The following is a 26,511-nucleotide window of genomic DNA, read 5'->3' on the forward strand; positions in this document are numbered from 1 at the left end:
GTTGTTGGAGAGGTGCTCAAATTCATGCTGGTGCTAAATATTCCTTGTAGATGTTGAACGGTCTTTCGAGGGGCAGGAAAATTAATTACTCACCACAGAATTCATAATCTCTCACCACATCATGGGAATCAATTTGTAGGATTGAATTTCAGGTAGAAGAGTGGTGAAGAAAACTGTAATATTATTTAATAACATAAGAGCCATTCCCCAGCTGATCTCAAAATGGACAACTCAAAGATATTTCTGGATGGGTGAACCAAGTTGGGTGAAATGGATTTGTAACTGCCTTGTGATTCCACATTTCTTTTTAATTCATTCACAGGATATGGGCATCACCGGGCAGGCCAGTATTTATTGTCCATGCCTAACTGCTTTTCAGGCAATTTAGAGTCAGTCACATTGCTGTGGGTCAGGAGTCACATGTAGGCCAAACCAGGTAAGGACAACAGTTTCCTTTCCAAAAGGATATTAGTGATGCAGATGGGTTTTTCTGGCAATTATCAGATATTGAATTCAAATTCCACCATTGGCTGTGGTGAGATTCAAACCCAAGTCCACAGAACATTATCTGAGTCTGTGGATTAATTGTTGAGCGATAATGCCACAAGGCATCACGTCCACTTATGCCCCTACTCTTCATGCTTTGGGCATTCTACATTTACACAATAGAGAAAAGTCACTGTATCAGCAGCAACACTGAGATGGCTGAGGGTAAACAATTGCTGAAAAGTAGTGATGCCACCTTATGTTTGTTGTCAGGTTTCATTAGTTTTGGGATGAAATATCTTTTGGGCAACTATGCTGGCCTCGCAACATTTAAGGAAATATAAGTTCTGCAGTTCTCACTTGTATTTGGTAGAGTCAGCTGTTTGTACCAAACAACCCAAAGACAATTATTTCAACAAGGGAGGTCACTGATAAAGGAAGATTTACATTTACCTGTGTACAGGGCCCTTCATAACCTCGGGCTGTTCTACGATGATTTATACCAATAAAATGAAGCAAAATTACTGACATTCCACTGACATGTATTTTACTATCCTGTGCCACATTGCGCCGAGTCATTTGGGAAAAATGAAAATGCATGTTTTGTGTACAATGACAGGGTTACAAACCTGAATGAGCCTTTATATTTTAACGGAGTGGCAGTGAGGCATTGTAACTGTACTCCCCTGCACAAGAAAAAGCTGCCACACCCTGGCCAGTGAACAAGATTGAAGGAAATATAGGTTTCCACTGTTGCAACGAAAAGATAACAAGGGTTCTGCATCCAATTACTCAATTGCCATTGGCTCTGCAAAATTAATGTGAAAGAACTAGCAAAGACACTGTTATCACCAATGTTATATCACTCACATCTGTAACACTGTAATAAAATGTTGACATCTTTAGAATGCAAAAAGTTAAAGGATGAGATATAACAGAGTTGTTTAAATAGTGATAGGTTGGGATGCAGGAAGTAGAAACACACTTTGACCGCTGATTGAGGCATCTCGTTTAAGGTGACACAGGTACAAAACTAAATGTAATATGTCTAGGGCAGGAAGTTGGAGAATATTATTATCACATAATGTTAAGAGGCCATGGAATACATTTTTGAGGTCCATGATTAAAGTAGAGGCCATGTCATCATTTTAAAAATGGCTTTGTTGCTCATTGAAGGAAAAGGGAACATAGCAATATATGATCAAGGTTTACTGTCCACGTGGATATTTAAAATTGACGGACTGGCAAACTTCCTTTTTGTAACTTCTCAATGATGTGATCATTTCGATTTCAGACTCAAGTGTTGACATTTACGAGCACACCCCATGGGGGCTATTTTTCTAGTCATGGTATTTAGTGCCTGTCATTTAAGCACTGTCATTTAAACTTCTTAGGTGGTCAAGATGGAAACTTGAGTTGCCTGAATAGTTGTCTTTGAAAACATAATGCTAGCTTGGTGAAGGAAATTAACTGAGCACTAGGAATGGGGATAATTAAGCCTCTGATTACCAATTGAATTGACTTCAAGTGCCTGCTAAAGAGGCTGCATACCATTCGTTGGGCTGGTTCTGCAATCACAGACCTTGACAGATAAATAGGAGTGAAAAACAACATTGGTGTGGATTGTGAGCCAGATTCAGCCTTCACTTGCTGATTGAGATTGACAATGTTGGAAAAGAATTTGGATACACATTCAGACTTCTGGGACATTTTGTCAAGACTTCACCAATACATGAGCAACATCTGTTGTGGAAACTCATGAGGACATCGCTTAAAGTGATTGAGTGACGTACCTTATTGAAAACCATATTGCACTGACCAAGAGAAAGAGAATACCTGGTAATATGAATTTTGTGAGGGATTCATTTTGGTCTGGAGGAGGTATTAGCTGCTGGAGGAGTGGGTAGAGGAGGAGGACTGGAAGGCTCCAAATTCCTAATGACTTGCTGGTTATTCCACAATCTGGCAATTGAGAAATCAGCCATTCCCACCAGTAATGATTTCAGAGGGTCAAACATCAGGAGGCAAAAGAGAAAGATGAGGGGAGCCAGACGAGCATCAGAGGGTTTCAGGAAGATGGTCCATACCTGGTGGAACACTCATCTGATTATAAACTGCTTTTGAGAAATAACCTCAACCATCAGACTTCAGAGCACTGTTGCCACATGTGTTACTGAAAATCCATCAACAAATTCACCATTGACAATCGATCCTTTCCATCCCTTCAGGAATAATAAGACAAGAATAGAATCACCAATTCTAACACTTCCCAATTCCTATTCTTCTAGTTCTCAACACGTCTAAGGACACTTTTACCTTTACTTTGCAACGTGTTTTCATTGGCTATCCTGTGGGTGCTATTAGATAGTGTGGCCAGGAACTGAAAGAGCCGCAGTGTAGCGAGACTGGAAGGAGCAGGAATGCTGTCATCCGCAGAGAAAGAGATATTTTTAGGGTCCTGATCCATGATTCTAATTTCATTACCTGGGGGCATTTTGTCAGCGTGTCCAGTGATCTAATGGAGGAAAGATCTCTGGGAATCTGAGATACTCTGCAAACTCCTTTTGACCCAAAGCTACAGTGATAGCTGCCTGAGTTTCTGTTGCAGTACTCTGCCATTTCTTGCCACCTTCTTGGCATTTGATGGAAGCAGTGATGGCTGCAGTTTGAAGCCTTATCTGTTGTTCCACCAAATTGAGCTCCACAGGTTGCTGACTGGAATGAGTCAGATTTCCTGGTTGGAGACTGCACATTAGGCCGACTGGCCAAGGCAGAAGTGGACCCCACCATATCCTGCAGCCCCCAACCTACAGACAGGTTGTCAGTTGTGTCAAACATTTAGTTTGTCAAATCCATCAGCCATCTTCTTAAGCCTGGTTCCACAAGGTCTTAACCTGACTCTTTGAGTAGACTTTTCATCCCCATTTGACAGCATGTACAGGGGTGGAAGGGTGGACATCAGGACATGTGCTGCAGGATCCCCCACACCCTTACACCGAACAAATCCTGCATCAACCCTGGGCCATCTTTCCAGAAATACAAGCAGCAGGTGGCCAACCGAGCCAAGCACATAGTCTCTTTAAGGCCTATTAACAGAGGATGGCCTGCAGTCTCTCTGCAGCCTGGGGAACAAACCAGATGGCTGAAGGTGACCTCCCAGCAGCAGACCAAGGGTCCAGCACTCCAGGGTTTTGGGCCTTCCCGTGCTATGGTGACAGACTCGGCTGCAGACCACCCCTCACCCCCCCAATGATAACGGGCATACCACTGTTGGTGTTTTGGAATGTAAAGGTTTTAAAAGTTGCTGAGAAATACTCCAAGATGGCAGATAACTCTTACCTTGATGGCACGATGCAGCTTTTTCTGAGCTGGAGGATTTCTTATATGGCTCCCTAACTTCAAAATCCTGCTCATTGTCCTTAATTGGACAGTGAGCATGCTCTGTGGCCAATCCAGGTAAAATCATTGTCTGGTGAGTGTTCACCACACAATGCAGGGTCGGAATTTTCATTTAATGTCAACCCCGAACGCAAAATGAAGAATTCTGCCCCTGTCTCTCACAGGACTGTTATCGCAGCTTTACCCCCAGCGACGTGGCACCTGTGATGCCGCTGCTGTTCAATAGTGCCAGCATGTCTTATTGACGACACAAACACATGCACAGAGACACGCATACAGGCAAAATGCAATCGCTCACAGTTGTCACTTTATCTCTTTTTGGAACAAAGATGGGAACTGGGATCTTTCCAAGGATGAGAAACGCCTTTGAAAAGACAGTGCTGGCAGTATTTATACGAAAAGCTGATGCTGCCATAACCTGAGCAGGGCTGTTATTTAGCAGTATGAAGCCACTCTGGGTTTCTTGCACATTTGCACTAGCCCCAGTCCCTCCTCTCCTAATCCATCCTTTACATGATGTGAGATGCTGGTTTCTGAGCTGACAATTCGTAGTAATTGGCACAATGTCAATCTCCTGCAACTCCCACCCCACTGAGAGTGAGGTGGCTCTTCCTCGTTTTCCAAATAGTCTGGAAGAGAAAAGGTGCCTCTTGTTCCTGGGAACATTAAAAGACATGATTAGAGGAGTTTAGGGTACAGCATGCATGGCTATTATCAAAAGAATCACATGAGCAGCCAGTCTGGAGCTTGAGAATAAGTGAGAGTTTAGGGAATTAGGAATAGTTGTAAATACAGAAGGTCTGGACACTACATTATAGGAAGGATACGATTGCACTAGGGAGGAGATTTAAGAGGGTGCTGCCAGAAATGGAGAGTTTTAGCTTTGAGGAAAGGTTGAATAGGCTGGGGTTAGTTTCCTTGAAAATGAAAAGGCTGAGGGAAGACTTACTTGTGCATAAAATTATGAGAAGCTTAAATAGAATGGATAGCAAGGACATATTTCCCTTAGCAGAGAGATCAATAACCAAAGGGCATTGTGATTGTTTAGATCATGGTTGGAGTGTGTTGAGTTTGTGATGGTGTAATTATTTGCAACACTAGAGATGGGACATGGGTACCATGCTCCTAGTTATGGACTCTCATTGATTGTCTTGCGTATTGCTTGTTAACTCTGCAGCTTTCATTCCACGCCTTTCCCCCATCCCCTCACTGATTTGTGAACAAAAGACATTCCCTCTACACGGTACCACCTCCACCAGAGACTTTAGTGAGGACCTGCCAACCTTGCCTCGCATTCTCTAAGGGAAACCATTGTCTGTTGTTAGTAGACTCAAGCAAAAATATGTGAGGAGGCTGCAGATACCACTCCACAAAAATTGCACCTAATCAGCATTTGAGTGCTGAATGTGTAGGTCTCTGCTTTGGAGCCTGCAGGCATGGTTAGATTATGGGCATCAGCAATTGCCCATAACATCATGGACTAAATCCAGACAGATGTATCTTATTAGTACAGTACCCATTTAATTTCTGTTTCATGTTTCCTCAAATTGCCGTCTTGCATTTTATGATTTTGGGCAAACTAAAATGAAAAGAAGCAGCAGTAATTTGTCCACTGTCAGCTGATAATTGTATTTCTTTATATTTTCAAAATGGCAATGGAATTAGGAAACCAAAGGAACTTCCCAAGACTGCCACCTGGCAGTCAGAGCCTGCAATCACATCATGACAGTGTCATAGTGTCATAGAGTCATGGAGTCATACAGCATAGAAACAGGCCCTTCGGCCCATCATGTGTATGCCAACCAGCAAATACCAAGATAATCCCATTTACCTGCATTTAATCAATAGCCTAATATACCTTGACATTTTAAGTGCTGATCCAGATGCTTCTTCAATTTTGCAAGAGGGTCTACCTTCTCCACCCTCTCAGGCAATGCATTTCCATATTTCTACCACACACTGGGTGAAAAATATTTCCTCCGATCTTCTCTAACCCACTTAGCCCTCACCTTAAACTTGAGCCCTCTGCTCTTAGATATGTCTGTAGTGGGGAAATCGTTGGAGTCTACAATCAGGGATAAGGTAACTGATCACCTCAAAAAATTTCAGCTAATCAGGGAAAGTCAATATGAATTCATTGAGGGTAGGTCATGCCTGATAATCCTCTCAAATTTTTGAAGAGGTGACAAAAGTGATGGACAGAGGTAAGTTGATGGATGTTGTTTATATGGACTTTTGATAAAGATCCACACAAGAGACCATCAGCTAAAGTAGAGGCCTATAGAACTGAAGGCAGAGTACTGACATGGATAGTAAATTTGTTGAGTGGCAAGAAACAGAGTTCGAACAATGGGTGAGTATTCAAGTTGGCAGGACATGACTAGTGGTATCCTGCAGGGATCTGTGCTGGGACCTCATGTATTCAGAATATTCATTAACAACTTGGATAAAAAGTCAAAAATCCAAATTTGCTAATGACACAAAATTGGGCAGCATTGTAGACAGTGGCATAAAGTTACTACAGGATACTGATAAATTAGCTGACTGGGCAGAGCTGTGGCAGATAGATTTTAATATGAGCATGTGTAAGGTTATCTATTTCAGACCAAAAAAACAGATGGATCAGGGTATTTTTCTTATAAGAGGCTCAAAGTTAAATACAGTGGATGTCCAAAGAGATTTGGGGGTTCAGGTACTCAGCTCTTTTAAAATGCCATGAACTGTTACAGAAAATAGACAAGAAGGCTAATGGAATGCTGGCCTTCATATCTAAAAGGCTGGAGTATAGGGATGCAGGCATTATGCTGCAGTTATTACAAAACCCTAGTTAGACTTTACTTAGTGTGTTGTAGACAGACTGGGCACCACACCTAGGGAAGAATTTTTTGGCTTTGGAGAGAGTTCACTGCAGGTTTACAAGGATGATACCTGGAATTCGGAGGTTAAGTTATGAGGAGAGGTTATACAGATGAGACCTTTATTCTCTACTATTTAGAAAGTTAAGGGGGATCTAATTGAGGCCTTTAGGATGTTAACAGGGAAAGACTGGATAGGTAGAGATAAACTGTTTCCAATGGATGAAGATTCTAGAACTGGAGGCATAGTCTAAGAATTAAGGCCAGACCAGTCAGAAGAGATATTAAAAAGACATGCAAAGAGTAGTGGAGGTTTGGAGCTCTCTTCCTCAAATGACAGTCGACGCTAAATCAATTGTTAAATTTAAATCCGAGAGATGAACTTTTATTAAACAAGGGTATCAAAGGATATTAGCCCAAGGTAAGTGTATGGAGTTAGGCCACAGATCAGCAATCTTATTGAAAGGAGAGCAGACAAAAGGGGCTGAATGGCCTACTGTTATTCCTATGCCTGCCCTGGGGAAAAGATTCTAATGATGTATCCTATTTCTGTGTCACATCTTTTTAGATACATCAATCTGATCCCCCCCTTAGTCTCCTCTGTTCCAAGGAAAACAAACCAGTGTCTCCCTCATAACTGAGACTTTTCATCCCAGACATGACAAAATTGACTGGTAAATATTGACAGAAAACTGTGGCCAAAACATGTGACGAGATGTAAGGATGTAAATGGGAGATTGTGGGTCTATTGCAAAATTTGCAGTGTTATATAGGTGCACTTCTGTCTTTAATGCAAATCAAAACAGGTTTTGATTGGGTTATATTTGCATTCCCATTTTACTAAGCTGCGTCAAGGTTTTGCTATATTAGCTGGTAAGAATGTTAGAATTGCCGTTGCTGGGCACATGACTTTTGGCTGTGGTCTAGCTGATGTCTTGCTCCAGGTTTTAGCCTTGTCTAGGGTGGCTGTTCTCGCATTTATCCTGGCACCTGCTAATTGGACCAGTTGATAATTTCTAGCCATTGTAAACCTTGTGAGGCAGAGTTCATTGCAAGTGCTTGTAGATAAACATCTGGAATTCTGGAGCACTGCCACAAGCAAATGCAAGCTGGTAAGTTAGCATTCCTTCTTGTACCCAACTATTCTCCTGCCTGTGCTCCTCTGTTCAACTTTCTCTGCTAGTCCTGAAGCTGCTGATGTTTGCAGGGATTTAGATGCTTGACTGGCTGCTTTTCTATAGCTATCAGTGTTGACAGGCAGCTTGATTAGGAGGAAACCTCATGGCAAGTCCATAGTTGTCCTCCCCTGCTGTCCACACACGTTCATTTTGCAATAAGGGAAATTGGACAGTGAGCAGGAGCAAGGACTCTGGCCGGTCTCCTCTGAAAACCCCCTCCCATCCCCTCGCTTAGCAAGCCAAAGACAAAGACAGCTAAATCAATACAGACCCAGAATTGAATTGCTGGACATTTACCCATAAGCTGCTAGGTAGCTACGAACTTGACAGGGCATACTTCAGCCTGAATGTTAAACCTTCCAGAAACATTTACACATTGCAATTGCAAATAAAGCTGCTGTTGAACACCAGCTGGATCAGAATCAAACAGTAATCAACTTTGTTGGACCTCATTACGGCTGTGATAATTGCTTCACTGTGGGTGGACAGACGAGTATAAATCATCAACACACTCTTTCTTCCTTTCTTGTTTATTATTTCCAGTTTGGGTTGAACTGCAGTTTAATCACAGCCATTTCCCTGTAGCCTTGCTCAGTACTGAGTGTGATCCTTTGTGGCCTGTTGTATTTAGACTACTTGACACTTGGCAAGAAGGAAGAATCTTTGTAACTCACAGGCTTTCAGAGAGATTTCAGTTCTGCACTATTTGAGAATAATTGTGATGCTTTATAAAGGATTTGATTGCAGTGACTAGCAGAGAGTTGAGCATCTCCGTTGTAATAGCTTGGAGTTCTGTTTTCGAAAAGTGCTGACTCATAATGGGGTACAGTTCCTTAGATATGAGTTTCTCCCCAAAATGGCTTTTCTTATCATGAATTTGCCATAATTTACATTTAGCTCAATGAGTAAATTCTCCGCACAAACCTTGCCCTCATTCTAATTAAAAACTGAAAGAACTGCAGATGCTGTAAATTAGAAACAAAAACAGAAATTGCGGGAAAAGCTCAGAGGGTCTGGCAGCATCTGTGGAGAGGATGCAGAGTTAACGTTTCGGGTTTGATGACCCTTCCTCAGAACTGCAAGGAAAATGTCAGTTTATTGCAGAAGATCGAGTTGGGGGGAGGGGGTAAGGAGTAAACATTAGGTGGGGATAGATCCCAAAGAGAGAGAAGAACAAATAAAAACTGAAAGAACTGCGGATGCTGTAAGTCAGGAACAAAAACAGAAGTTGCTAGAAAAGCTCAGCAGGTCTGGCAGCATCTGTAAAGAAAAAAATCAGAGTTAACGTTTCGAGTCCAGTGACCCTTCCTCAGAACTGTGCCGTATGAGAGTTGTGTATGAGAAAGAAGAACAGTTGGACAAGCAAAGAAGTGGATAATGATCCAGCTGGGAAGATGAATAGCTATTAATGGGGACTGTTAGTGGCTAACAATGAGTTGTGTATAATAGCAGACTGTGATAACAAGACCTGGTATGTGAGGGTTAGGGTAAGGACATGGAAGAGCTCAAGCTTAAAGTTGTTGAACTTGATATCGAGTCCATAAGGCTGCAGGGTCCCCAAGCAACCTTGTTATCACAGTCTGTGATTACACCCTTTGTCTGTCCAACTTCTCTCTCTTTGGGCACTATCCCTACCTATCATTTACACTATTTACCCTCTTTTCACACCCCCCATCCTATCTTTTGCATATAAACCAGCATTTTCCTGGCTACCATCAGTTCTGAGGCAGGGACCCTCCACCTGAAACGTTAAGTCTGTGGCAGCATGTTCATCCTAACCATTCTATGGGTGAAAAGGTTTCTTCTTGAGTCTATCATTGAATTTACTAGTGACTACTTACAATTATGATCCCTGGCTTTGGACTCCATTTCACATGGTCAATGCTGTCAAATCCTTTCATATTATTGTAGGCCTCAGTCAGCTTATTCCCATCCTCACAAAACCATCTCCAGCCCCATCGTTCTCTTCACCAGGAAAAAGAGCCCCAGCCTGTTCAGTCTTTTCATGAGAAACAGTGAATGTTAACATTGTAACTCTCAGGCTTTCAGAGAAATTCCAGTTCTGCACAGTTTGAAAATAATTGAGACACCTTATAAAGGGTTTGATTGCAGCGACCAGCGGAGAGTTGAGAATCTTTAGTTGCATTAATACAATCTGAATCATGGCCCTTTGCCAAGATGCAGCGTTGTGCACTTTCCCACAGCAGTCATTTAAAGTATTCATGGATGGAAAGCCTGTTATATTTCCCAACCTCACCCTAGCTGAGACAGATTGTAGCTTCACACACACACTCTGATTTCAGAATGACTAACACAGCATAGACATCTGTTCTGAGGAAGGGTCACTGGACCTGAAACGTTAACTCTGTTTTCTCCTTCACAGATGCTGCCAGACCTGCTGAGCTTTTCCAGCAAGTTCTGTTTTTGTTCCAGCGTAGACATCTTCCAAGGTGGTCCAGTTTCACACTGGGATGTCCCATTCGTGGTTGAGGAATGAGAAGAATTAGCTTCATCTCTTGAGTGAGATTACTGGGTTAAAGCTCAATTGGTGGTAATGTTGTGTGTGAGTTCCCAACTAGTCGGCATGACAATGGCCAGAGTAACTGGATTGACACCGATTAATATTCCCTGTAAGCCTCAGGGCTGTGTAGCAGCTGGAAGCTTTCAGTGCACATCATGCACAAGAATCCCCTCCAAGTTAACATTCATGCACAGCTGTGCCAAAAAATTGGAAGAGTCCGTGCAGAAAGAAAATGAGGGGTTATGTTGTCCACCCGCTATTTTCCACACACACCCAAAAGTTCAGAGGTCAGATGTTCTAAAACATCGATATCTGCTATCATATTGGCCTATTGCTAAGGACTGTGATTATCTCCTTGGCTAAAAACATGTTCCAGTGTTCTCTCCCCCACAGATACCACAATTCTCTCTGTCTTGCTGGAAGGCCTTTGATTTCCACCCGTCTGTTTTGGCCTTGTTAGATTTAGCCTTAGTAGGTCATGCCAAACAATTTGAGATATTTTATTAGGCAGAACTGAGAGGAAACTAACTTTCGCTTTTGTGCAGAATATATTTGGGGCTGTTTACTTTTTTTCTGTACTTGCTATCTTGGATTCTTTTCAATGAAGCAAAATGTTGAAGGAAGATTTTCACGTAGGTGGTCACCAAGCTGCTACTCCCAATTGACCAATCTTTCTTGCTCTTCTTCCCAGCCTTTCCTTGCTTACAAGTGCTGGGAAACACAGAACCATGGACACTCTGTGTACTTTGGGTCTCTGTCCAAGTAACCTAGATAACTTAGATAATGAGTTTCAGTGGCCCAGTTAACTGCTGGGAAAGGCTGAAGCCAAACACAATTCCAACTGCAACTGCAAATTTGAGAAAGGCTACATTTATAATGAAAGCCTACTTCCTGTTTTCATTCCCCAACATCCCCCACTCCCACCACCAATACCATAACCTGCTCAAGGCATTACTGATCATTGCTCCCCTCCTGCAGCCCTAGTGGGATCTGAAACGAATGCAGCACAAACCAGAAATCAAACCTGGGAATGTCTAGTCTATGTGCTTTTCTGGTTCCCTAAGGAAGAGAGGACAGGCTACTCACGAAAAGTATGAAGGAAGCCAAATATTTCACTACTGCAATACACTATAGGAAGGATGTTGTTAAACTTCAAAGGGTTCAGAAAAGATTTACAAGGATGTTGGAGGGTTTGAGCTGTAGGGAGAAGCTGTGAATAGGCTGGGGGTATTTTCCGTGGATCATCAGAGGATGAGGGGTGACCTTATAGAAGTTTATAAAATCATGAGGGGCGTGGATAGGGTGAATAGTCACGGTCTTATCCCCAGGTGGGGGAGTCCAAATCCAGGGGACATGGATTTAAGGTGAGAGAAGAAAGATTTAAAAGGGAGCTAAGGGGCAACGTTTTCATACAGAGGGTGGTGCGTGTATGGGAATGAGCTGCCAGAGGAAGTGGTAGAGGCTGGTACAGTGACAACGTTTAGAAGGCATCTGGATGGGTATATGAATAGGAAGGTTTGGAGGGATATAGGCCAAATGCTGGCAAATGGAACTAGATTAATTTAGGATATTTGGTGGGCATGGACGAGTTGGACCGAAGGGTCTGTTTCCATGTTCTACAACACCCTGACTCTGTAAGTGCATCTTGAATGTGAGTTCAGACTGAAAATGAGGAAACTCGAGCAGTACGATTTAATAATAGAAAGGCTATAACAAAGTCATAACATTTATTATTAATATCACTTCTGTAGTTTGGCTCCACAGGCTTTAGCATATTTTAGAGAGATCATGCTGTGATGTACTTCATACAATACATGGTTACAAAATTGTGCATTACTAAATTTCCATGGCAGTGTTGTTGTGTTTGCACTTCATGTTTGAAAGGTAGTCACTAATGTACATTTGAAAACCAAACACATTCCTTATTAACAGTTTTGTTACAAAGAACTACTGGAATTGATTGTTTTTTTGAAATGATTTGAAGCAATACCAGCATGTCGAGGTATTGATTTAATTAATGAAGAGGTTATGAAAACCGAGCTGTATTTGAACAGGTTAAATAAACCAGAGGCACAACAATAGTCTATAGTCCACAAAGGCCATACTTCACCATTCAAATATGCATTGCACTGAGTGTAATGAAGACTGATGGGATTCCAATGTTAACCATGTCAAATGTACGATATCTGGCTAGGATCCCACGAGGTTTTCTGCGTCGTCAGATGTCTTTAAACATGAACAAAACTCTGTCAGGATGAAACTGGTCAATGGCAGCTGTACAAAATTAACATTTATCAAAGCAGAGCAGACTTTTTTTCACATGTCTAAACTTCGGTGAGATTCACAGAATGATAACTCAAAGTCTTTTTTTTTTGAAGACTTGTTTCCTGGTCTTACTGTCACATTTACTTGCTTTGAAATTTGTAACCCTAGCAATACTCCAATAATTCAGAAAATAAAAAGCATCACGGTGAGAAAGATCATTTACAAGCCTGGTCTTGCACTGCAGAGACCAATTTTCAGGCCTCCCATTTTCCTTTTGTCAGCTGGTACAATCTTTGTGAGCTTTGCAAAGAGCATCTTGGTATGGGTAGGACACTTCTGACAGTGTGCCAAATAGCAAACCTGCTGCCTTCCTCATTTCAAACCCTAGTGACTCTACTTTTCATTTGTAGCTGACTGACTAAGATTGGTAATAGGGCTAAAATAGCCCTTTTGCAGCACAGATGCACCTGAGATGTTAGCTGGCCATGAAAGGCTGCAGGAAGCCTGCTAGTGTACATGCCCCATGGACATCACCAGACTGGGGCTAGGTGGATGTGAAGGCTGGGGCTGATGAAGCACAGCTCCCCTTCTCCTGCAGTGTCTATGGGGTAAGGTTTTCTGGGCCTCCACTCTTTCAATGGGTTCTCCCTGTCACTGCCCATCCAGGGAGGAAGTCATCCCAGAACAGGGGCTGCTCCATCCCTCGCCATTACTGTCAAAGAAGGAGTGATACACCACCTCATCAGATGTTGGATAGAATGGCCAGTTATGTCATAGAATCCCTACCGTGTGGAAGCAGGCCATTTGACCCCTTGAGTTGACCCTGACCGTCTGAAGAGCATCCCACCCAGACCCATCCCACTACCCTATCCCCATAACCCCTAACCCACCTAATCTACATATCACTGGATACTATAGGAATTTAGCATGGCCAATCCACCTGACCTGCATATCTTTGGAATGTGGGATGAAACCACATGGTAGAAACCCACACACAGACACAGAGAGAATGTGCAAACTCCACACACATATTATCCTGAGGGTGGAATTGAACCTAGGTCCCTGGCACTGTGAGGCAGCAGTGCTAACCACTGAGCCTTTGTTTGTGTGTGTACCCACTTAATGGTAATATTCACAATAAATATGTGCATCTAGAAAGTGCAATACATCATCATCATTTGGATTTTGTGCAATAGCAGAACTATTGCAAACCTGTGTCACAACATGGAGGAGTTCAGTGCCCATTTCCCTGTTGGTAAAAGATAAAGTCACCGTAGTCCTACCGGACTATCGGGCTGCTCTATCGTTAGAAAGATGACCGGTGATGTTTTAACCTGAGGGTCACCATGTCTTGGATGAGGGGAGAGGTTGACAAGGAGAGCCCTTCACGGTAACTTCAAAGCAGAGTAGGAATTGAACTCATGTATTTGTCATTGCTCTGTATCACTAACCAGCCATCCATCCAACTGACCCCTAACTTAGGTCCCCTGACCAGGAAAACAACTCAATTATGCCATCTGTGATTTTAATATTTTAATATTCTGATAGGACACAAAGGGAACAACTTATGGTTTTATAGCTGGCATTAAAAAAGGCACCGCACAATAAATTGACATCATTGTTACTGACTACTGTTGCTTTATGAGTCCAAATGATCATGACAGAATTCAAGGCCAGCAATCTTAGGCTGGGGACAAGTCATTTCCAGTGACCTCGGTTACAAAGTCAAATGTTAGCACTTTAGTTCAGATCAGCATTAGCTGTAATAAACTTGCTGACTCTGTCTGTCTGTCCAGCCTCTGGCAAGAGGATGCACTGACCAATGGGGTGATCAGTGGGCCCTGTCAGTGCCTCTCTGAATGAAAGAAGGGAGGAAGTTGAAAGTCTAACAAAACAGCCGGCAGAAATACAGAAAGACATTTTTACTGAAGTAGGAATGTGCCTTTGCTTCATGACAATACAGGTCAGTAGAAAATTCTTTATTCTCAGCTCAAGGCAGTACTTGGTGCTACCACCTTCTACCGAAGACCCATGGGATGGGAACAGGAAATACTAACATTCTTCTCGTCCCAGTGTACTTCACTTTAGTTCTTCCAGGCAAGCATCTGGTTTCAGCTCGTTTCCAGTCTGCTACAGCCTGAGATTGAGAGAAGGAAGAGAGCTGCAGAATTTGCTGTGATGGCTTTGTATCTGGGAATGCTAGTTTGCTGGTCTCCCATAGAGTGCTGCTCGTTTTAAAGGTTTCTGCAGTTACTCACTCATGCAGCAAGTACTTTTGTGTGTATTGTGAAGCAGTGTTAGATGTCTTTGTGGTAGCACTCTGGATACGGAGACAGACTGTGTGTCTCACTCGACAGTCCGAAGCCCATATTCGAGACTGCCATCATCCTGCACTGCCGGACATATCATCTTTCGAAAGCCTTTCTCAGGTGCGTGTGTACGATTCCTTGACACTATTTCAAAGAAGAACAGTGAGAAATCTCCCCAGTACTCTGCCTAGTATTTATCACTCAACAAACATGACTTTTTTTTAATCATAAAAGAGGGATTATCTGGTGATGATCCCATTACTGTTTGTGGGACAAATTGACTGCCAATGTTCCTGCATTTCAGTGCTTTTAGAAGATGCTGATGTCAGAGAAGGGACTTAATGGTACCGCCACCCTCCTCTGCCTGGCTGTGCTCTTCCTCACTCTGAACAACTTCTTCTGTAATTCCTTTCACTTTCTTCAAGTTAAATGTGTGGCCATGTGTGCCTACATGGGCCCCAGCTATGCTTGTCTCTTTGTGGGGTACTTGGAATGTTCCTCGTTCTAGTCCTACTCCAGCCCCTACCCACTACTCTTTCTCTAGAACATTGATGAGATCATTGGTGCTGCTTCCCTTTCTCATCTGGAATTGGAAAAGGTTATCAATTTCACTTCCAATTTCCAACCCGCTCTCACCTTCACCTTGTCCATTTCTGACTCCTGCCTTCCCTTTCTCGCGATCTTTGTTTTCATTTCCAGGGATCGGCTGGCCACCAATATCCACCACAAACCAACCAACTCCCACAGTTACCTTGACGATACATCCTCATACTCTGCTTCCTGCAAAGGCTCTATTCCATTCTCCCAGTTCCTCCATCTCCATTGCATCAGTTCTGATAATGCCAGCTTTGAGAAGGGAGCCTCCAAAATGTCCATCTTCTTCTTCAACCGAGGATTCCCAACGACCATGGTTGAGTAGGCCCTCAGCCAGGTCTGACCCATCTCCCACACTTCAGCCCTCATCCCCACAACAGCAATAGGGATACCTTTGTCCTCACCTACTGTTCCACCTCACATCCACACTCAAAGGATCATTAGCTGCCATTTCTGCCACCTCCAGCTGGATTCCACTGTCGGACACATTCCCCTTGTCTCTCTTATCAGCCTTCCACCAGGACCGTTCCCACAGGGACACTTTGGTCCACACCTCTTTCATTCCCAACACCACATCCCAGCTCCATGGTACCTTCCCATGCAACCACTGAAGGTGTAACACTTGCTTGTTTACTTCCTCCCTCCTCACTATCCAGGGCCCTAGACACACCTTCTGGGTGAAACAGTGATTTATTTATTTCACACAATCTAATCTACTGCATTCACTGCTCACAATGTGGTCTCCGCTTCACAGAGCACCTACATTCTGTCTGCAAAAATGACGCTCACCTTCTGGTTGCTTCCCATTTCAACACACCACAGTGCTCCCTCGCAAACATCTCTGTCTCAGGCTTTCTACTGCACTCCAGCAAAGCTCAGCGCAAACTGGAAGAAAAGCACCTTATTTTCTGCTATTTTCCCTGGGGCGTCAGAGACTAGGGGGTGACCTTAAAGAAGTTTATAAAATCATGAGGGGCATGGATAGGGTGAATAGTCAAGGGTAAGCGAGTCCAAAACTATAGGGTATAGATTTAAAGTGAGAGGGGAAAGATTTAAAAGGGACCTAAGGGCCAACTTTTTCATGCAGAGGGTGATGCATTTATAGAACAAATTGCTAGAGCAAGTAGTGGAGGCTGGTACAATTACAACCTTTAAAAGGCATGTGGATGGGTATATGAATAGGAAGGGTTTAGCAAGATATGGGCCAAATACTGGCAAATGGGAACTAGATTAATTTAGGATATCTGGTTGGCATGGATGAGTTGGACCAAGGAGTCTGTTTCCATGCCGTACAGCTCTTAAAACTCTATGACCCTGGGTGAAGTTGAGATGTTGGTGACCTCAGCCAGTCTGGGTACTCCCTGTACACCTGCGACTGTGTTCCTGAATTCCAAATGAACATCATCTACAAAGTTCGTTGATGACACCACCATAGTGGGAAGGATATCTAACAACGACGAGTCAAAATACAGAAGGAAGATAGAGGGCCTGGTGACGTGATGCAATGAAAACAGTCTGTCTCTCAACATCAGCAAAACTAAAGAACTGATCATTGACTTCAGAAAGAAAGGAGGAGAACACGCCCCCATCTACATCAACGGAACTGAGGTTGAGAGGGTGAAGAGCATCAAGTTCCTCGGAGTGATGATAACGGACAACCTGTCCTGGATTTCCCACGTAAATGCGATGGTCAAGAAGATACAACAACCCCTCTTCTTCCTCCGGCAGCTCAGGAAATTTGGCATTTCCATAAGGCCCCTCACCAACTTCTACAGATGTACCATTGAAAGCATACTGTCCGGGTGCATAACGGCCTGGTATGGCAACTGCTCTGCCCAGGACCGTAAGAAACTACAGCAGGTGGTGTGCACAGCCCAGACCATTACGGAAGCCAACCTTCCATCCATGGACTCTATTTACACGGCCCACTGCCGCAGAAAGGCAGCCAACATCAAAGACCCATCACACCCTGGTAATGACCTCCTACATCCTCTTCCATAAGGGAGAACATACAGAAGTAGGTTCAGGAACAGCTTCCTTCCGGCTGTTATCAGGTTGAATGGACTGTCTAGCCTCCAGTAACGTAACCTGCAATGTAACCTGTATGCCTCCTAAGTCTTTCTGATCTGTACATTCTTTGCTTGCTGTGATCTGCCTGTACTACTTGTAAACAAAGCTTTTTACTGTATTTCGGTACACATAACAATAAACTCAAAATTAAATCAAATCATGCTATTGTCATCACCTTGCATTACAAACCAGCCAACTGAGCTAACCAAGCCTTAGCTCCAATGTACAAAGCACTGGTGATGACACACCTCAAGTACTTCATAGAATTTTGGTCGCTTTATTTTTAAGAAAGGATAAACCTGGCAGGGGTAGTCTTATGAGGAAAGATGGAGCATTAAAACAAAGTTGCTGGAAAAGCTCAGCAGGTCTGGCAGCATCTGTGGAGGAGAAAACAGAGTTAACGTTTCGGGTCCGGTGACCCTTCCTCAGAACTGGTGGTGGCTGGGAAAACGTCAGTTTATATGCAGAAAATAGGGAGGTGGGTGGGGTAGGGGAGTAAATGATAGGATTGAGCCCAAAGAGAGAGAGACAGTTGGACAGACAAAGGAGTTGCTAACCATCAGGCTGGGAGGGTGAATAGTTGTTAATGGGACTGTTAGTGACTAACAACAGGGGGTGTGTAATGGCAGGCTATGTGGTAACAAGGCCTGGCGTGTGGGGTGGGGGGCTGGGACATGGGAGAGTTTAGGCCCTAAAATTATTGAACTCAATATTGAGTCCGGAGGGCTGTAGGGTCCCCAAGCGGAAAATGAGGTGTGATTGAGCATGTTTTGCTTTTTTACATTTGAGTTTAGAAGAATGAAAGCTGAGTTTATTGAAACATAAAATTCCAAGACATCTTGACAAGCTAGATGCTGAATAGCTTAAGATTAAAGTATCACCTATTTCTGATCCAGATGAGGAGGAATTTTTTTTCTCAGAGGAATTTATTTTGAATTCTTTCTCTCTGGGAGCTGTGGAGTCAGGGATATCAAATCTGTTCCAGGCTGAGTTGGAGAGATTTTTTAGCCATGGGTGTCTCGAGGGTTGTAGGCAGGAGCAGGCAGGAAAGTAGAGCTGAGCCCAAGATCAGGTCAGCCGTGATGTTACTGAATGGTCGAGCAGGTTCGGGGGCTATACGGCCAACTCTTTGAATTTACAAACAACAGTTGATGATAAATCAACTGTAAAATTTTTTAAAAAGAGATCAATATTTTTTAATAATGCAAAAAAATTAAGAGCTATGAGATGAAAAGCATGTGCAAGGAAGTCAGTCATAGATCAGCCTTGTTAAATGGCAGAATAGATAGAGGGGCTAACTGAGATCCTCCTGTTTCTAAATTTCTTGATGAAGTTGACATGCCACAACATCAGGAGGGAAAAAACCTTCAATGAATTTCCTACTCCCAGGCTTGCCTTTAAATGCCAGAACAAGAAATGCTTCAAAATCACGGATATGTATCTAATTTTCTCCATTTGTAGCACATTATACTCAAATGGAAAGTAAACCTGATGTAGCTGCTCTCTTAAGGAGAGAAAAAGTGCCATTGATTATAAGGAATTGTCATCTCTGGACTCTTGCATGACCTTGGTCCACCATCCTTTCACATGACCCTCTATGTCGAAAATCTATAGTACTTCGAAAATAGTGAGAGGGACCCAAATATGGACGCTCTGCTCCTATTTCTGACTGACTGAATTTTTGCTGGTAGAGGAAAGCGGAAGTATAAAGAGGTAATTCACGCATAAGGGGAACCTGAAGTCAGTGGTGCTATTTGAATGCAGTGCTGAGTTTAAACAGCAGATAGCATTTTGTCTGCTACACGTATTATGGAAGTCACGAATAATGTAGTGGACATAAAGCTTCTTCAAGAGTGGATAAAGTCTGAATAACTGTCATGATGTGAAGTTATTTAAATCCCCAGCTCTTTAGAAATGGAAAAAAATCACTGGGAGCTTTTAAAAAGCAAACTCTGTTCACATAATTTAAATAGCTATTTATTGACATTTTCCATATGGCTAACATTCTATTCCGTTGAATGCAGGCTCATTTCCAAAAGCTACATTTATCTTAGTAGAAGAAGGCATGTTCTGAGTTCTCACTTTAGTGACTAAGATGGGGAATTTCAAGACTAGGGGGTACATTTTTAAGGTGAGAGGAGAGAGAGATTTTAAAAAAGACATGAGGAAAAATTTTTACACAGAGGGTGGTTCGCGTGTGGAATGAACTTCCAGATGAAGTGGTGGATGCGGGTACAATTGCAATGTTTAAAAGACATTTGAATGGCTATTTGAATAAGACATGTTTGGAGGGATGTGGGCCAGGAGCAGGCAGGTGGGACTAGTTTATCTTGGAATTATGTTCAGCATGGACTGGTTGAACCGAAAGGTCTATTTCCGAGCTGTATGACTATGACAACTTAAATAGGCTAGTAAAAAGATTAGCTGTCTTGGACAGGGTTTGGAAAGAAGTTTGCTTTTGGAAAGGATTAAGCACTTAAGATTTTAGTAAGTTTGAATAGGCTTTGATGAACTTGTATCTGGTTTTAGTATCTGGTCTGTCTAGTAAAATCTATATTACATTTTTAGCATTTTCTTTTATTTCACCTCTGCATGGCTCCTGATATCCTCCAGGTTAAATACTGGCTGTGCTGGCATGGTTGTTAGAAGGTACCATGGTAAGTGGTTGGGGGAATGATTTGATGCTGAATTGGAATGAGAGTGTGGAGGTGGCAGGGATGTGGGTGGATGATGAGCAGAGAGTGCTAGAGGATCCAGGGACTGAGATAGGCTTTTTAGCCAGGCTGCCTCAGCATTCAGCCACCTCTTTGGCCAGGTCTGAAGTGCTTCCAACGTTTGTGAATTCCTGCTGCAGACCCAGGATCCTTCAACTTGGAGTCTTTCTGTTGACACCATGGGGGCAAATCAGGAAATTTCCACAGAAGTGAAAATCTAGGCTTGAGTCTTTGATTATTGCACACTGAAGTATCACTGAGTTGACACGCAATTTGTCTATCATTCCCACTGTAGAGTGATTAAAAAAAAATTGCATTTATATAGTACCTTTTATATCATCATAGTGCTTTGCAGCTAATGAAATACTTTTGAAGTCTCGTCACTTTTTTTTAATGTAGGAAATGTGATACTCAATTTATGCCGAGCCAGCTTCCACAAACTGCAGTGTGCTAATGACCAGATAATCTTTTGTCGTGCTGTTGATTGAGGAAGAAATGTCAGTCAGCACAGCAAGGATAAATCCTCTGCTCTTCTGCACATTAGAGCCTCAGGATCTTTTACACTTGCCTGAGAGGGTGGATTTCTGCTTCCTGTGCTTGGCTTTAGAGGATTAATTGATGGTAATTACAGAAACTGTGGTATAACCTGGTTTATGCAGAGCAGGGATTAAACCTGGAATTTATTGGTGAATGTGAATTCAGGAAGGGGAAAGAAAAATTTTCCTCTTTGGTTTTGGTGCAGCATGATTCTAAAATTCTTTTTTACACTTGTGTAGAAAGGAAATCAGGAAAATGTCAGAAATACACTGTTATTCCATTAGTGTAAATAGAAAACTCTTTAACATTTTGGGTGTGACCGTTTCTCTCTTCTGAGGAAAAGTTTGTCTCTAAAATGAGTAAGCTCCCTTTGTGCAAAGTCTGAGAGACGTACAGGATATTTACTGCATTTCCTGTTTCACTATAATGTGTAAAACACATCAAACCAAACTGAGGAAATTCAATGTCTAGTTTATGAAGTTAGTGTGCCTATCTCCTGTGATTATCTCCTCCCTGTGCCCCCATCCCTCCCCACCTTCAGCAATTGGTGATCATATCAAGGAGGGGAGAATGTTTTCCAGCTGTCTGCCTGGCCAGACCTGAAAGGGTGTCTGTCATCAGTCAGGGTGGAGGACAGGGCAGGGCGAGCCTGAACTGACAGCTTCCAAAAACGAGCATTTTCTGAACTCCTCACAGAAGTGTCTTGACTGGCGCACACTCTGGATTCAAGTGCGATTCAGCCCCTTTGCACAGGTACTTTTTGAATTGGCCAGCTGTGATTTATCCAAGTCGTGCACGTCATTACTGATCTTTTCCAGCCATGGAGTTGGAAGACGAAGTAAAGGAAGGTAAGGAATGGTCTGGAATTTCACTACAAGTCGAAACAAGTCAGGTTGTCTCTCCAAACTAAGTGTTCTTAAGTTTTCTCTTTTTAACTAGTGTTCCTTCTGTATACTTCAGCAACCTTTAAAAAGTCATTAATACATGAGATTATTGGGAATAAATTTTGAAATGCCATAATTCTGTAAGTAGCATTGAGAGTGAATTTCATCAAGACTTGGTTGCTATTTAAAAACCTGGTAGATAAAATTTCAGGAAAAATGTATTTTTGTCTTTTAAAATATGAGAGGCTACCACTGCTGGAAAATGATCAGTAAAATCAGTTACCAGCAAGTTCATGGCTACTAGAAAAAAAATCTGGGGAGCAAAGTTCATAACAGCATTCAAATGCCCCAAAACCAAGTTCTGAGTTCAATCCTGAAGGTGTAATGTGATATCTACTGATTTGTCTACAAATTAGACCTTGGATCAGGCAATGCAGAAATAATAGTTAGGAAGAGGTGAAAAAGTCTCTCTGGCCTGTAGAACTTCATGGTCCATGTATTAACAAAACAGTATGAGGAGGATGCAAATTATGAGTGAGAAATTGTGAGGGCCCTTTGAACCCGAAGTATCAATTTGAATCTGGCACCTCCCGGCAACACAGAACTGAGTTACACACTGCCAGCGATGCACTGCTATCTAGCCAGAGGAAATGGAGCTGTTGTTGTTCTGTTCACCTTCGATGTCGACTGGTTATGTTCAAAGACTTTTGATCTCTGTTTTAATATTCAAACAATTCAAGAATGAGTTCTTTTTAACTGTTCCTTATTTTAAATGTAGTTAACTGTGTGAAATTTTAAAACCAAATTGTGGCCACCAGGATTATTTCTCCCATTTCGAAACCCACTGGAACAAGATGGCCTACTCACGAGATAAACAAATTGTGTTTTCTTTAAAACCCACATTCTCAGGAGGGAGGGAGATGAAGCCAGTTTTATTGATTGCCCTGGTAAAGAACTCGTCAAAAGAACTGCATTCCCATTACTGGGGACACAGGAGACAAATGAGGAGACTAGCCCAGTCAGTTAGCCAGCTAGGCTTTGGGAGGAACCTTTGTCAAGCAAGGAGTTGCATACTGATCTCCAATTCAGACCTAGTCTGAATGAGAAAGCTGATCTTAAAAAGCTAATCAAATCCACTCAAGGGAATTAGTGTGACTTATGGTTATAATATTTTTTGTTGTCCAGGAGGGTTTGACAGTCGAATTGAGAAACATTTTGATTACGTGTCACTTCGTACACTAACATGTTGTCTGTAAAGTAATGCTGCTCAACAATAGACACAGTATCTAGCTCTGAGCACAGTTGGATCCTATTGTTGTAGCCCAGATTGTCCTTAGTACAGTTAGATATTGAGCATGACTGAGTCTGATTTGACTGCTTAAGGCTGTCACCTGTTCCCAAGGTGCACACAAAACAAGTGACATTGTCAAATAGCCAATGGGGCAGTCTGTTCTGTAAAAGGAGGAAACAGATTCAAAATGAAGTTTGAGACTTCTCCTGTTGCCTGGTGGAAATTTAGGGCTGGATATCACTTGCTGCCACTGGGTGTTTTCAGTGGGTGGCATGTAATATGGATCGAGTGATTAGCTCACACACATGAGAGAGGCATCCACCACGTGAAAATAATGGAGGGTTTTTCAGAGCTTATTGATTTCACTATGACATTGCCCACAGCATAAAAACATTGGTTTGGGCACAAAGGCAATAGCAGGCAGGTATATTTTCCAAACTGATTAAAACAGTGGGAAGAGAGAGAGAGAGAGAGAGAGAGAACTATCATCATTGCCCCTAATGGGCAATGGGCACTGGGCACTCTACCCACTTTCTTCTTATGCACAATATAAAAACCCTCCACCCACCCGTCTCCCCCTCCTCCAGAAGCTGCCAAAACCCTTGTTACCATCACTTCTGGCCTTCCTGGAATTGGCTGCCTTTAAACTTTATTTTCCACTCTTTCTACATTATCTACACTGCAGTGCGTGTGTAACTGAAATGAGGTGAAACTATCACCTTCAGCTGATCTTTGTATCTAGGCAGCTGAAGTTATATCACACCGTTTATCTTGATGCAAGGCTGAAACCAATTTTCACTGACTTGAAGTTATATGCTTTATGTTCCTCCCAACTCTGCAAGTTATAAATCTTCATGGTGTAATTGCGTGTTTATATTCCATTAGCGTACTGCTAACGCAAAGGTCATAATTACAAGACATTTTGATAATTACCATCTCTGAGCATACTCTTTTGAAAAGGTGTAAAGGATTGAATTGTTTTTGCAATGTGTCACATTACCCCAGAGGATGTGGAGGATCAATCATTGAACAGGCTCAAGTTGAAAATTGATCATTTCTAGAGACTGATGACTTGAAGTGCAGGAAAATGGCATTGAGGAGACAATGAGCCATGATCTAGAATGGCAGGGCAGGTTTGATGGACTAAATAGCCTACTCCTATTCTTAAGTGATTGAAAGTGTTCGATTCTAAATTACCCCAGTACAGCATTTTGAGTCCAAGTTAGCAGTAACTTACTTGGTTTTATAATGAGATCCTTTGCAGATCTACATATCTAGCAGTTATTGTGATTTCTCAGCCTCCTGGTACTAGTGGCTGCTGGCCTTCAGATCTATAGCGCGTTTACAGACGATAAAATTCATATAGTCCATTTAGCCCACCCTTCCAGAATTTCCAAAATTGTATTCATAGCATCCCTACAGTGTGGAAGCAGGCCATTCGTCCCATCAGGTCCAACTGACCCTCCGAAAAGCATCCCACCCAGACAGACCCTCCTACCCTATACCTGTAACCCTGCAGTTCCCATGGCTAACCCACCTAGTATGCACATCCCTGGACACTATGCGAAATTTAGCATAGCCAATCCATCTAACCTGCATGTCTTTGGACTGTGGGAGAAAATTGGAGTACGCAGCGGAAACCCATGGAGACACGGGGAAAATGTGCAAAATCCACATGGACCGTCACCCGAGGGCGGAATCAAACCCGGGTCCCTGGTGCTGTGAGGCAGCAGTGCTAACCACTGAGTCACCATGCTGCCCCTGTCCCTCCCCTGCCCCACTGCACCATCTCATGTTTCTTGAATGGGCCCAAGAGTTTTATGTTCCTTTTCTTGACTATAAGAAAATGTAAATAATTGCAACATTATCAATTTATCGTGTTTGATCAAGTCTTTGACACATACAATGTTTCGAAAGAATGGGCATTCAGAGAAATAAATGCAATTACTATGTTTCCCTGAGTAGAAAGGTAACCTTCATCATTGTGTCCAGTTTTGATCTCCTTATGCAATGAGAGATATATTTGCTGTGGATGGGAGTGAAACAGAGATTCACCAGATTGTAATGGTGGGATTGTCTGAGGAAGGGAGATTGAGGAGACTGGATTTATATTTCCTAGAATTTTTTTTTGAGGTAGTGCTCTCATTGAAACTTACAAAATCCTTACAAGCTGTCATCAGGGTGTATGTAGATAAGATGTGTAACCTGGTTGGTGAGTCTAAAACCAAGGGACAGAATCTCTCACAGGGCAGGCCATTTTAGTCTGAGATGAAGTGAAACTTTCACACAAAAGGTGATGAATCTTTGGAATTGTCTACCCAAGAGACCTGTGGAAAATCAATCGTTTCAGGTCAGAAATTGATAGATTTCGGCCATGATCTAAATGGTTGGAGGAGATGTCCATTACAGGGTGAATGGCCAATCACCTTCCTTTCAAACTTGACTCTACAATTGTGAAGTAAAGCACAAGATCTTCGTAGCCATTGTATCTCACAAACACTGCTCTCGCCGATTCATTATAGCGTGACAAGTGTGATTGTACATAGGCCCCAGAAATGATACTGATCCTTCGCTGGCCAGATGTAAACAGCTTATTCACCGTCTCAGACGTAACTAATCACCCTAAACTCAGCTGTGCTGCGTCTTTATCTCGAGATTGTCTTGGCTGTCTCATTTCACAATGTAGCCACAAAAATAAGTCAACCGACACAAATCACACATCCTGCGTCACAGCAGAAGCTAAACCGCATAGTCAGCTCAATTATAACAGAACGCTTCGAACCATATTGTGTCCTGGGAATGAACAATTTTAACTATTTTGTTTTCTCTCGGTCTATCACAAATTCACAAGCTGTTTCCTTTGAAAAGAAAGCAAAAACACAAATCATTTAAATTAAAGCAATCCTGTCCGTGCGCGCATATGTAAATGCGACAAGGATATCTTACAGTATGTAAGACCATTCCAAATGTAATCAAATCCATCATTTATGATCTTATTTTATAAAAGACTCTCAATTATGTGCCCTCGAAGTTAAAGTGCTCCAATTACCACAATCTTTCTTTCTTCACTTCACTTATTCACACAAGGCGAGCAACTGGCCTTAAGCTTCTATTCTACGCTGACAATTGTTTACTTTGTCATGGTGACCTAACAGAACATTGTATTGAAGGTGCCACCTGACCCGACTAGCAAGATTTACAGTTTTAGCAGATCTTCTGCCAATGTATGTACAAGTGATCTGGTGATGTAATTAAATGGTCAGTAAACAGTTTGCCTCCAAGCACATAAGAAATAAGAGTAGGAATAGAGATAGTAGGAACTGCAGAAGCTGGAAAATCCGAGACAACAAGGTGCAGAGCTGGATGAACACAGCAGGCCAAGCAGCATCATAGGAGCAGAAAGGCTGA

General features: G+C 42.4%; 1 protein-coding gene across 4 annotated transcripts in view; it reads left to right on the forward strand.

Moving 5' to 3' along the window:
- Positions 1-26,511, forward strand: part of LOC109919837 (tumor necrosis factor alpha-induced protein 8-like protein 1) — a 59,435-nt gene that overhangs the window by 5,338 nt on the left and 27,586 nt on the right. The window contains exon 1 of one of the 4 annotated variants that reach the window (XM_020519864.2): positions 21,389-21,776. The exons of 2 other annotated variants lie outside the window; for them this stretch is intronic. In XM_020519864.2, the coding sequence (XP_020375453.1) occupies positions 21,749-21,776 (28 nt within the window). In that variant the 5' untranslated portion in view covers positions 21,389-21,748. Of the gene's footprint in view, positions 1-21,388; positions 21,777-26,511 lie in introns of those variants that run through there. One more of the 4 variants, XM_048614273.1, reaches the window with a different exon arrangement.

The sequence above is a fragment of the Rhincodon typus genome, chromosome 29 (genome assembly GCF_021869965.1).
Source record: "Rhincodon typus isolate 14 chromosome 29, sRhiTyp1.1, whole genome shotgun sequence".
NCBI classification, from domain to species: domain Eukaryota; kingdom Metazoa; phylum Chordata; class Chondrichthyes; order Orectolobiformes; family Rhincodontidae; genus Rhincodon; species Rhincodon typus.